The following is an 11,734-nucleotide window of genomic DNA, read 5'->3' as shown; positions in this document are numbered from 1 at the left end:
GTACACCCCCGGTAATATGTGTCGGCACTCAATAGTCTCTCGTTGATCACTTCAATGGTATAAGTGGTATCTAGTGGAAGTGGTGGAGTGCTAAAAGAATGAGTCAAAGTCTTGGATACAAAGCATTTATCGGCACCCGAATCAAATAAACAAGTAACATATGTATTGTTGAGAAGAAACGTACCCGTGACTAGTTCATTGTCATCCCGGGCTTCCTCGGTGTTAATGTTGAAGGCTCGGCCGCGTGTGTTAGGGTTGGCCTTCTTCTTCGGGCATTCGTTCCTATAATGGCCCGTTTGGCCACATTCATAACAAGTGACCGTTTTTGGAGGATTGGGCCCTTTTCGAGCGACGGGGGCGGCACTTGTTCAATTGTTGGCCCTATGACCAACTCCTTAGCACCGGTGGCAAATTAGCTTGCCACACTCACCCGAGTGGTGCTTGTGACATTTGTTACAAAAAGGTTGAGTTCCGGCATAACCTTTCTTACCGTCGTTGGTGAAAGGCTTTTTGGTGAAGGTGTTGTTGTTGTAGTTGCTTGATGGAGTGGCTTCCCATTTCCTTTTGTTGCCACCCGATTTGTCCTTGGCCTTAGGAGTCGGCACTACATTTTCAACAACCGTTTCAATCAATTGGCAGGCCATGTTCAAAGCGGCTTGGTGATTAGCGGGTTTGGAGGACATCACACCTTGTTTGATGCTCTTTGGAAGACCATCCATATAGAGTTCAACCCTTTGAGATTCGGGGTTCACGAGATTAGGACACATCAAGGATAGTTCGGCGAAGCGTTGGTTATAGGCCTTGAGATCATTTCCGACCGCCTTCAAAGTTCTTAGCTCTTGTTCAAGCTTTCGGGTTTCTTCGCGAGGGAAATATTCAACAATCATCTTTTCCCTTAAATCGGCCTAAGAGAGGGCATGAGCTTCATCGGTACCCACCGATTGTACATAGGTGTTCCACCATGTAAGAGCGACACCGGCGAGAGTGTGGGTGGAGTACTTGACCTTATCTTGGTCCCGACAACCGCTTATGCTAAAGACGGCCTCCGTTTGTTCGAACCATCGAGTGAGTGTAACCGGTCCCCCGGTTCCATCATAAGTGTGAGGTTTGCACCCCATAAAAGCTTTGTAGGAGCACCCTTCGCTTGAGTTACCGGCCCTTGATTGTTGTTGTTGTTATTGTTGTTGTTATTGGTGGAGTGACCGGCCATGGCCGCCTCTACGGCGGTGGCCACCATTCGTTGTAGTGCTTGTTCAGGAGTTTCACGGCGTGGCACACGGCAAGGAGGCATTGTTCCTTCAAAACAAAAGAATACTGTTGGTTAGTATTCTAAATAATACTAACCGTGATATGGAATAAAGATAGAGAGAAAAATTTTCCTTGACTCGCCTTAAATTCTTTATGTCATAATGTCGGAACGTTCATATGAGTCACCATAATATAATCCCGGAAATTATATTACCCTAATTCATATGTGCATTCGACATTACTTCATATAGTCAAGGTGGCGCGTCAATTAAATCAAGTAACGTGAGATTAAGATTGAATAAGAATTAGATATGATAGAAGAGTTCGAGTATAATGCACAAGTAGTCAAGTAATTCCTACTTCAAGTCTATATGCCGGTTGTAGTCTAGACTCACCAATGTACCCTATGACTCGGGGTTGACACCAATAAACTCTAAATCCCTACAACCAAGGCTCTGATACCATCTGTAGCGACCCGAACAAATCATGTTTGACGGCGCCGTCTACGTAGGTCCCATTACATGGTCATAAGTCCTTAAGACAAAGTTTGACCGAAAATATGTCGCATTCATTTCATAAGTGGGGATGTTTCAAAGTTTACAAAAGTAGTTTCCATAACTAGTACATAACGATGTTTAAATTACAAATGAAACACGTGCGACACAGTTTAAAGTAGTCAAAAGATGCTCCACATATGCAAGTATACTCGACATCCAAAGCATGTATCAAAAAGAATGTGCGGAAGCATGTATCACCTAATGATCAAGGACCTGAGAAAAACATAGAAATCTGTCAACGAAAACGTTGGTGAAATCATAGGTTTAAGTAAGTAAATGAGTAAAAGTACGTCGAACCACAAGATTTGCATCATTGATAAATAGTAATACATTCTAAAAGTTAATATTCACGAGCACCCAATTATCAAGGCTTAACGTTTCCTTCAATAGTACCCCATCACAATAGTGTTAGAACATACACTGTTTCCCGAAAATATATTTCATCCGAATAACGGTAGCGAACCGTCCGAATGAGGGTTTGTCAAACCCATATGGCCATATAACATAAGTTCTCGCTTACACGGTCAAGTGTAACTAATGATAATCGAATTGATGATTTTTGTTCTAAACTCGTATGTAGAATGTTTGTTTTCATGTACTTGTGTTCACTTAGTTAAAAGAAGCGTTTATGTTTTCTCATCCCAAGAGTAAGTTCAAAAGAGTAAAAAGTGGGACTATGATCTCACCTTAAGCGCAAGAGTAAATAAGTACTTCGACAAGTGACGTGTGCAAAGAACAATGCTAGTCTTGACCTAAACAAATAGGTTGTATCAATAACGGTAAACACGATAGGTCAAAGATGTCCAATTAGTCCTATGGCTCAATACGACTCGATTATGTAGCATGTGAATTAAATTGTCAAGTTTCATGCAAGATACAAGTATAGGATCATGTTAGAAATATTGCATAATCATTTGGTTAAGTTTGACAAAAAGTCAAACTTTGGTCGGTCAAAGTCAACGAAAAAGTCAACACGTTCGGGTCGGGTCCCGAACTATTTTTATGAGGTTTTTAATCATATATAAGCATGTTAGAAAAAGTCTCATGTGAATCGGAGATCCATAGCGTGCCAAACATTTTTCGTATTTTGACCAAGGAGGTCAGAACCTGGACGCGGCAAATGCCGCGCCGCGACCAAGGGATGTCGCGCCGCGACACTTAACGTGTGCTGGTGCCTGGTTAGTTTCAATTGTTCAAGTCTTTTTCCGAACTTCGATCAAACACAAATCACAAACCATAGACACTTATGACACGCATCTTATATCGTTGGAAAGGTAATTTGACAAAGAACACAACTAAATACATTTCACCAACCAAAAACATTATTTGCAATAACCGACTTTTCAAATCAATTGATCAATCAATGCACACATTTAATGCTTCAAATCTTACAAGTGCACATTTATGATTCGGGCATTTAATGCGCACATAAAACACGCCGTTTTGTAGAAAATCAAGCATACAAGACAACTAACTACTTACTAACAATAATTCATGGTATTCAATGCATCAAATATCCATTTCAAGCTTGTCAAACCCTAACCCAAATTCACCAAAATCATTAATCAAGTTTATGGAGTTTTCTCAAGCAACCTACACATCAATTTGAAGCTAGTGATACTAGGAACACATTTAATATATGCATTTATAACATTTAACAACATTCAAGCAATCAAATCACCAAATCAAACACACCAAAGTTCATACTCAACCTAGTCACTTCAAATAACGAAATCGAGCATATAAATCATATATTCATGTTAGACTCGAGCCATAGACACTAAATAACAACTTTATAAGTTCAAAATATCAAGAACACAAAATCTAGTGATTTTAGAAAGTTACCCAAATTTGATGAAATCGGTATGGAATCGAAGAGGAAGTTGCAAGGATTCCAAATATGTAATTTGTTTGGATTGAAGCTTGATCGATTGAAAATAGATGATGATTCCTTGTTTGAAGATTTGAGAGAAATTTGGAAAGTATTTAATGAAAATGGAAAAGAAATGAAAAAGAAAAATGGGGAGGTGGGTTGACTAGTCAAAAAGCTAGTCACCTCTTTGATACTTTGGCGATTTTAGTCCCCCGAGTTCGGTTGCGGGTGCATGAATTACCTAAACGAGATATTTTTAAAAGGAGTATTAACGGGAGGTGTTATAAACATATAACGGACTTTAAATAATTAAACGAAAAAGTATACGGAAAAAGGCGGGATGTTACATGTGTCATGCGTGTCAACTTGGTAAACATGTTCGTCTTCCCTTTTCTGTTTCTAGCACTAATGTTACTGCGCCTTTTGATATTATTCATTCTGATTTATGGACTTCTCCTGTTTCTAGCATTAGCGGTTTAAAATATTATATTATTTTTCTTGATCATTATACGCATTATGTATGGGTTTTTCTGTTACTAAATAAATCTGAAGCACTAACTAAATTTATCCAATTCCGTACCTTTGTAAAACTCAGTTCAAGCAAGAGATAAAAGCATTCCAATGTTACAATGGCGGCGAATTCGATAACACTGCCTTCCATCAACTTCTACAAACCAACGGCATTCAATTCTGATTCTCTTGTCCTCATACATCTCAACAAAATGGAAAGTCCGAGTGTATGCTCCGCACCATTAATAACCTCATCCGCACTCTTCTGTTTCAAGCTCATCTTCCACCAATCTACTGGGTGGAAGCTCTCCACATGGTCGCTCATCTTTTTAATATTCTACCATCTTCCGCCATTAATCATGAAATACCACACACCCGTTTTTACCAACAAAAACCCACGTACACCAATCTTCGTGTTTTCGGATGCATTTGCTATCCCCACCTTAACACCACAAATAAACTTGCTCCTCGATCCACTCCTTGCATCTTTCTCGGCTATCCATCAAACCATCGGGGCTACCGCTGCCTTGACTTAACCACAAATAAAATCATTTTGTCTCGACATGTCACCTTCAACGAGACATCTTTCCCGTTCTACTCTATGACACCGACTTAATCTCCCTCTTATGACTTTCTTGATCCTCCTCCTAATCTCTTCTCCCGCTCCTTCCATCTCTCTGACTCCCCTCCTACTCCGGAGACACAGCTCCCTCCAAATGAGGCTACTGATAATACTCAGCCTACTACTACCTCTCTTTCAGAGACACAGCCTCCTACAAATGAGACTACTAATAATACGCAGCCCACTACTACCTCTCTTCTGGAGACTCAACCTTCTCCCTATGAGGCTACCACCTCTACTACATCCCAGTCTACTCACCCTATGATAACTCGTACTCGTCTTGGTACTACAAATCCTGTCCAACGACTTAACCTCCACATATCTGTTATCTCCCCTGTTCCCCGTTCTTACCCTGACGCACTCCATGACCCCAACTGGAAACAAGCTATGACTGACGAATATAATGCTTTAATTAACAATAGTACTTAGAAGCTTGTGCCTCGCCCATCAGACGCGAATGTAGTTCGCTCCATGTGGTTATTTAAGCATAAGTTTAATGCAGATGGTAACTTAAACAGGTATAAGGCGCGACTTATTGCTAATGGTCGCAGCCAGCAGATTGGTGTTGATTGTGATGAGACATTCAGTCCGGTTGTCAAACCGGCAACTATACGCACAGTTCTCAGCTTAGCGATTTCTCGACACTGGCCTGTTCATCAGCTAGATGTCAAGAACGAATTTCTTCATGTTCAGCTATCTGAGACGGTTTACATGCATCAGCCTCCGGGATTTCTGGATCCTAGGTATCCCGACCATGTCTGCTTACTGCAGAAATCTTTATATGGCCTCAAATAGGCCCCACACGCATGGTTTCAGTGCTTTGCAGGGTATGTTCAGCGCCTTGGATTCCACCACAGTCGATGTGACACTTCTTTATTTATTTATCGCCAGGGATCTGACATTGCTTACCTCCTCTTATATGTGGATGACATAGTGTTGACAGCATCCTCCGCTAGCTTGCTTCAGCGGATTATTCAGTCCTTACATAAGGAATTTTCCATGACTGACTTAGGAGCCTTAAATTATTTTCTTGGCATCTCAGCATCGCGTACTGCCACTGGTATGTTCTTGTCTCAGAATCAGTATGCCATAGAGATTCTTGAGCGAGCCGGTATGATTTCTTGTCAACCGTGCAGGAACCCTGTTGAGCCAGGAACCAAGCTCACTGCCCACGGTCCCTCTGTACAGGACCCGACTTTATATCGTAGCCTTGCAGGTGCATTACAGTATCTTACCTTCACTCGTCCAGATATCTCCTATGCAGTTCAGCAGATTTGTCTTTTTATGCACGACCCGAGGGAGTAACACTTACATGCTCTCAAGCGAATTGTTCGTTATGTTCAAGGGACTCTTGACATGGGATTACAGTTATATGCATCGTCCCCTTCCTCTTTGGTTGCTTACTCTGACGCTGACTGGGCCGGGTGCCCTACTACCAGACGCTCCACTTCTGGGTATTGTGTCTTCCTAGGCAACAATCTTCTCTCTTGGTCCTCGAAGCGGCAACTTACTCCTTCTCGCTCCAGTGCCGAAGCAGAATATCGAGGAGTTGCCAATGCTATTGCTGAGACATGCTGGATACGTAATCTTCTTCGTGAGCTTCACCGCCCTCTCACCTCTGCTACACTAGTTTACTGTGATAATGTTAGCTCTGTCTACCTTGCATCTAATCCGGTCCAACATCAGTGGACTAAACACATTGAGATAGACATTCATTTTGTCAGAGATTTAGTTGCTCAAGGACAGGTCCGGGTTCTACATGTTCCGTCCAGGTATCAGTTTGCAGACATCTTCACCAAAGGCCTTCCATTTGCTCTATTCGACGAGTTCAGATCCAGTTTGAGCGTTCACCGTACTCCCGCTCCAACTGCGGGGGATGTTAGCCATTATATGTTAGCCCATGTTTTCAGTAGTTGGGCCTAGCCCATTTATATTGTTAGGGTTTAGCCCTTTATATATCTCATGTGTTATGTAGTGTTATCATTCAGAATAATACAGTATTGAGTTTAACAAATTCTTCATGTTAATAAACTTCAAAACATAATCAAATTGGAGCTTGAAATTTTCACCTATTCCTCGTGCAGTTCTATTGATATTCCAAGGTCTTATAAAATTATTTCTTAAAACACAACTTTGTGCACATGAATCTAACATATCCAAGTAATGAAATATGCAAAGTTCACTGTGGTCAAACAAAAATATTAGTGAAGAAAAAATAAAATATAACAGAAAAAAATATTAAGAAATCTACACTAAACTGATATAATAGATAGTTGCAATGCTCTCATGCTCATAATTTCATAAACGTTGACTTCAACATCAATTTTTCCATCATCCATCAAATTCTTAAGGCATAGCATGAGTTACTAACTATATATGTGTGACTCTAAAAGTAATATCTCATGGTTCCATATGTACTAATAATGTACATCATTATGTTTGATAACATAATAGTTTCCTTTCTGCTTGTGTCAAGGCATTTGGTTTAATCGAGTCTAACTCTACAAGTCAATAAAAGATATACACACGTCAAAGTAAGGGATAATAACAACTATTCAAAACCAATTATTATCCCTAATATATGCATTAAATTATGGTTGAGGTTTTTTCTATCATATACTCCGTAACTGATTCATAATTTTGTTTAAAAATATTTGTAACAAAAACAATATATAGAAAACAAATTGCATATCTTAAAACATACAGGTTACACCCATAAAGCTCGATCTGTACATAAATACTTTTAATAGCTTGCAAAGACATAAAACCTGATTAGTCCAATAAATTGTTACCCATGGACACAAAGTAGTTTCCTGAAAGAAAAAAAAGAAAAGCATTTAGTGATTCATCATACACCTTATGTTAGTACTTGATCCGAGTAGATCCTAACCCGACCCGAATCCGAGAGTCAAAGAAATCAAATAGTTGGAGTCACAAGAAGTTGAAACCCATGTTTAATGTACGTGAGAAGTGACTCAAAGAAAGAAAGCCCATGATCCCTTAAATTGTGCATACACATGAGATAATGGAGAGGTGGCCTCTAATTTGCATTCTTTGTTTAATATATAAATGCATGTAAACAAGAGAATAGGGTAGGCCTCTAATTTGCATTCTTTGTACATGCAACATTAGAGAGAAAAACAACAAAGGATTAGCCTCTACTATTATTTGTCACGATGGATATAGAGTAGAGAGAAAGAAGCCTTTAATTACTATTTCTTGTATATGTAATTAAAGAGAATAATGGGGATTAGCCTCTAGATATTGATGGAATTCAACATAACAACAAGTTCTTAATGTCAACATAATCATAAAACCATTTTATGATAGTTAAAGAAAGCGGAAGCATGATTGTTTATAAAAACAAGTTTATATGTTAAACCATTTTGAATGAATTCCATATTGTTATCAAGTCTTGAATATATGCTTACATATAAGAACAAGAAGAGAAGATTCATACATCCTCAAGCAAGTTGAGGGTTGTTTACAAATGAGCAAGATGATGATGAAGATGATGGAAAGTAAGCTTCTAAAGTGAAGCCTCAAGCAAGTAATACCCCAAGTCTTTAATACCAAACCTTTGTACTTTAGTTAGGATTTATTAACACTTGATTAGAACTTGCAAAAACCAAATTTTGAACTCCCTTTCACCCTCAAAAGGTCACGGCCAGGCAACAGAAAAAAAAGGTTGTGCAGTTTTTTTTATCTCTTTTTATGTGTGTTTTCAAATGTGAGTCAAAAATTACTTGGTTCTTGAGTTGCCCATGCACTTGAGGAAGTGTGTTACTTAAAAGTAACAAAAGCTAGCATGGGTGTTTCTCCTAGGAGTCCTAAAACCCACCAAGGGAGTATTATATATATCAAAGTTGTAATTATATAAAACTAGATATGGGAAAATGGCACCAAAATGCATTAAACTTTCATCTAAATCCTATTGTATGCATTCAACTTTCAAAAGTCTTATTGTATGCCTTCAACTTTGTATTATATTCTATTGTATGTATCCAGTGACTTGAGTATCCGGTAGCCAGTTACTATTTAGGTTTTTATGCCATTTAAAAATTAAAAAATATAAAATTTCCTTAAGTGGATTAAAACTCAACCTTTAACACAATACATACATACACGTCATTTCCCTCCTAAAACAACCCTAAAACTTCTAAACCTAACGACGACGATTGAACTTCAAAATTGGGAGTAAAATCGAATCGATTTCACTCGATATTAGTATCATCACAGTTTCATCAGGTATGTTGTAACGTTTGTTGCTCGATTTCATTATCATTAAGGTTTTAGGTCTATATTTTGACGTTTTCACTAACTGGTAGAATAATCAATTGCAGGATGGTTGGAAGCCCACTTCCAACATGAGGTTTTAATTTTGATGTGTATTATGGTGGTGTGTTTATGTCCAACCCACTGAGGTATGATAATGGTAGTGTTTTGACCATCTTTCTTGATAAAATTGAGTTTGTTGAATTTTATGAGTTTTTGGAAAAGGAAACTGGTTCACCATTTAGTAATTTGTATTTTACTGTCCCTGGAAGAACACTGGCAGATGGAATATTGCCTTTAGACAATGATGAGGACTTGAGTACATTGTATGACCTAGCTTGGTGTTATGGTAAAGTAGATATATTTGTTGATTACTTTAGTGATAACTTAGATGAATATGTAATCAAGAAAGAGGTTGCAGTCACCTGTTTTGAGGATGAAATTAGGGTGGATGAAAGTAAGAAGGATGACATATCTGTAGGCATAGAAGAAAGTAAGGTTGGTGACAATATAAGTGACAATCATCTGAGTGATAGTGTAAGTGACAGTCAGCCTTTAAGTGACGAAAGTGACAATGAAAGTGATAATGCATCCATAGATCACTTATCAGATGGAGAAGAAGAGTTGAAAGAACTTAGAATATTGAAGGCAAATGCTAAAAAGGGACCAAAACCACATAAGAAACCAAAACTCACATCTCCTAATGCTCAACATGACAATCCTCTGATGAATGCAATTGGTGAACATGAAGAGTTTATGGAAGATCTGTTGAAGAAATTAAACAATGAAGAAGCAGAAGCAGAGAGTGATCCTTTTAAAGCTATTGTGCCTGTCGAAACGTTTCCAATACATGATGAAAAAACAAATTAGAGGATGAAGAAGCCAATAGTGGGTGAGAAATATTTAAATGCTAAACAGTTTAAGGATTGTTTAACATATTATGCCCTTGCAAATGGTTTCTCACTATGGTATTATAGAAGTTGTGAAAATGATATGATTGCAAAGTGTGGGCAGAGAGCACCTAGAGTGAAACAACCAACTGAATCTAAAAAAAGGAAGTTTCATAGATATCCAAGTGTAGTTAAGGGTGAAGAAGCAAAATGCCCATGGAGATGTTATGGAAGAATGATGAAGGATGATGCTTCTTTTCAGGTTATATCCATGAATGATGAACACACTTGTGTTAGAAGTTTTAGGTTTGGAAGTTTGATAAACTACAAATGGATTGGTAGAGAGTTTGGTGACAAAATTAGAGTAAACCCAAATATTAGGCTAGTAGACATTGCAGACTTAGTTTTGAAGAAGTATAAGTGTACTGTAACTTCTGATCAGTGTAGAAGGGCTAAGACTTGGGCTTTAACTGAATATGAGAAAAGTATTGAGGAACATTATGGTTTGTTAAGGTCTTATGCTGATGAACTTGTAAAAAGCAACCCAGGGTCAACTGTTAAATTAGGAGTAACTCAAAACCCTGATGGGAAAGTATATTTTGACAGATTTTATGTTTGTATACATGGATTGAAAGAGGGATGGAAGAATGGGTGTAGAAAGATAATAGCTTTAGATGGATGCTTTTTAAAGAAACCTAATCAAGGGGAGCTATTAACTGCAATAGGAAGGGATGGGAATAATCACATATACCCTGTTGCCTGGACAGTTGTTAGTGTGGAAAACAAGGAAAACTGGACCTGGTTTCTTGAGCTAATTGAAGCTGATTTGGAAGTAGAATGTGTTGTTGGTCTCACACTTATGTCTGATCAACATAAGGGTTTAATTGAAGCTGTGAAGGACATAATGCCACATGCTGAGCATAGGCAATGTGCTAGACATATTTATGAGAATTTTAGGAAGCAATACAGTGGAGTTGAGTTTAGAAACCTGTTTTGGGAAGCATCTAAAGCATCATATCCTATTTTATTTGATGCAACAATGGATAGAATAAAGGCTACTAACCCTGGTGCATTCAAATACTTGATTAATAGAATTCCAAAAACTTGGTCAAGGGCCTTTTTTGAAGTAGACAGGGGTTGTGAAGCAGTAGAAAATGGTTTTAGTGAGTGTTTTAATTATGTGATTGTAACATGTAGACATAAGCCCATCATAACAATGTTAGAAACAATTAGGGTAATTGTTATGGAGAGAATGACTGTTATGAGAAGGCTTTCTGAGAATTGGGTAGGTGATATTTCTCCAAATATCAAGAGAAGACTTGAAATTATTAAAGATCAACACAGGTATGGACTTAATTTACTTTGTTTACTTTATTTATTCTTTTTACAAAATTTAGTTTATTTAGTTTATTTATTTCTTGTAGATACTGGCAAGCCTATTTTTCAGGTGGCTTTGAGTATGAGGTTAGACACAAGAGTGAAGCTTTTAAAGTTAATGAAGAAAGATAAACTTGTAGCTACAGGATGTGGCAGTTGACTGGTATTCCTTATCCTCATGCTTGTTCAGTAATATTTTCACTTAATAAGTCACCAGAAGATTATATACCTGCATGGTTTAGAAAGGATATGTTTATGAGGGCATACAGTACCTTTCTTAGACCAATTGGTGGAATTTCAACTTGGGTGCCAAATGAGTTGAATAAACCTTTACCACCTAAACCCAAAATCATGCCTGGAAGGCCTAAAAAGAAAAGGACAA

General features: G+C 38.1%; 1 protein-coding gene across 1 annotated transcript; it reads left to right on the top strand.

Annotated features, from left to right (window-relative positions):
* Positions 1–9,958: 9,958 nt before the first annotated feature.
* On the top strand, positions 9,959–11,484 carry LOC139842998 (uncharacterized). The gene is made up of 2 exons (XM_071833090.1): positions 9,959–11,319; positions 11,400–11,484. Exons 1-2 carry the CDS (start codon positions 9,959–9,961, stop codon positions 11,482–11,484), a joined length of 1,446 nt encoding a protein of 481 aa, XP_071689191.1.
* The last annotated feature ends 250 nt before the right edge of the window (positions 11,485–11,734 follow it).

This window comes from Rutidosis leptorrhynchoides, chromosome 4 (genome assembly GCF_046630445.1).
Source record: "Rutidosis leptorrhynchoides isolate AG116_Rl617_1_P2 chromosome 4, CSIRO_AGI_Rlap_v1, whole genome shotgun sequence".
In the NCBI taxonomy this organism is placed as follows: Eukaryota; Viridiplantae; Streptophyta; class Magnoliopsida; order Asterales; family Asteraceae; genus Rutidosis; species Rutidosis leptorrhynchoides.
The sequence above is the reverse complement of the archived record's forward strand: the minus strand, read 5'-3'. Positions and strand labels throughout refer to the sequence as shown.

What these genes read in the sequence shown, in the direction of transcription:
- LOC139842998 (XM_071833090.1), top strand. Translation starts at nt 9,959, where the DNA reads ATGAAGAAGCCAATAGTGGGTGAGAAATATTTAAATGCTAAACAGTTT. An exon ending in ATTATTAAAGATCAACACAG is followed by an intron (nt 11,320 to 11,399) that starts GTATGGACTTAA and finishes TATTTCTTGTAG; the next exon opens with ATACTGGCAAGCCTATTTTT.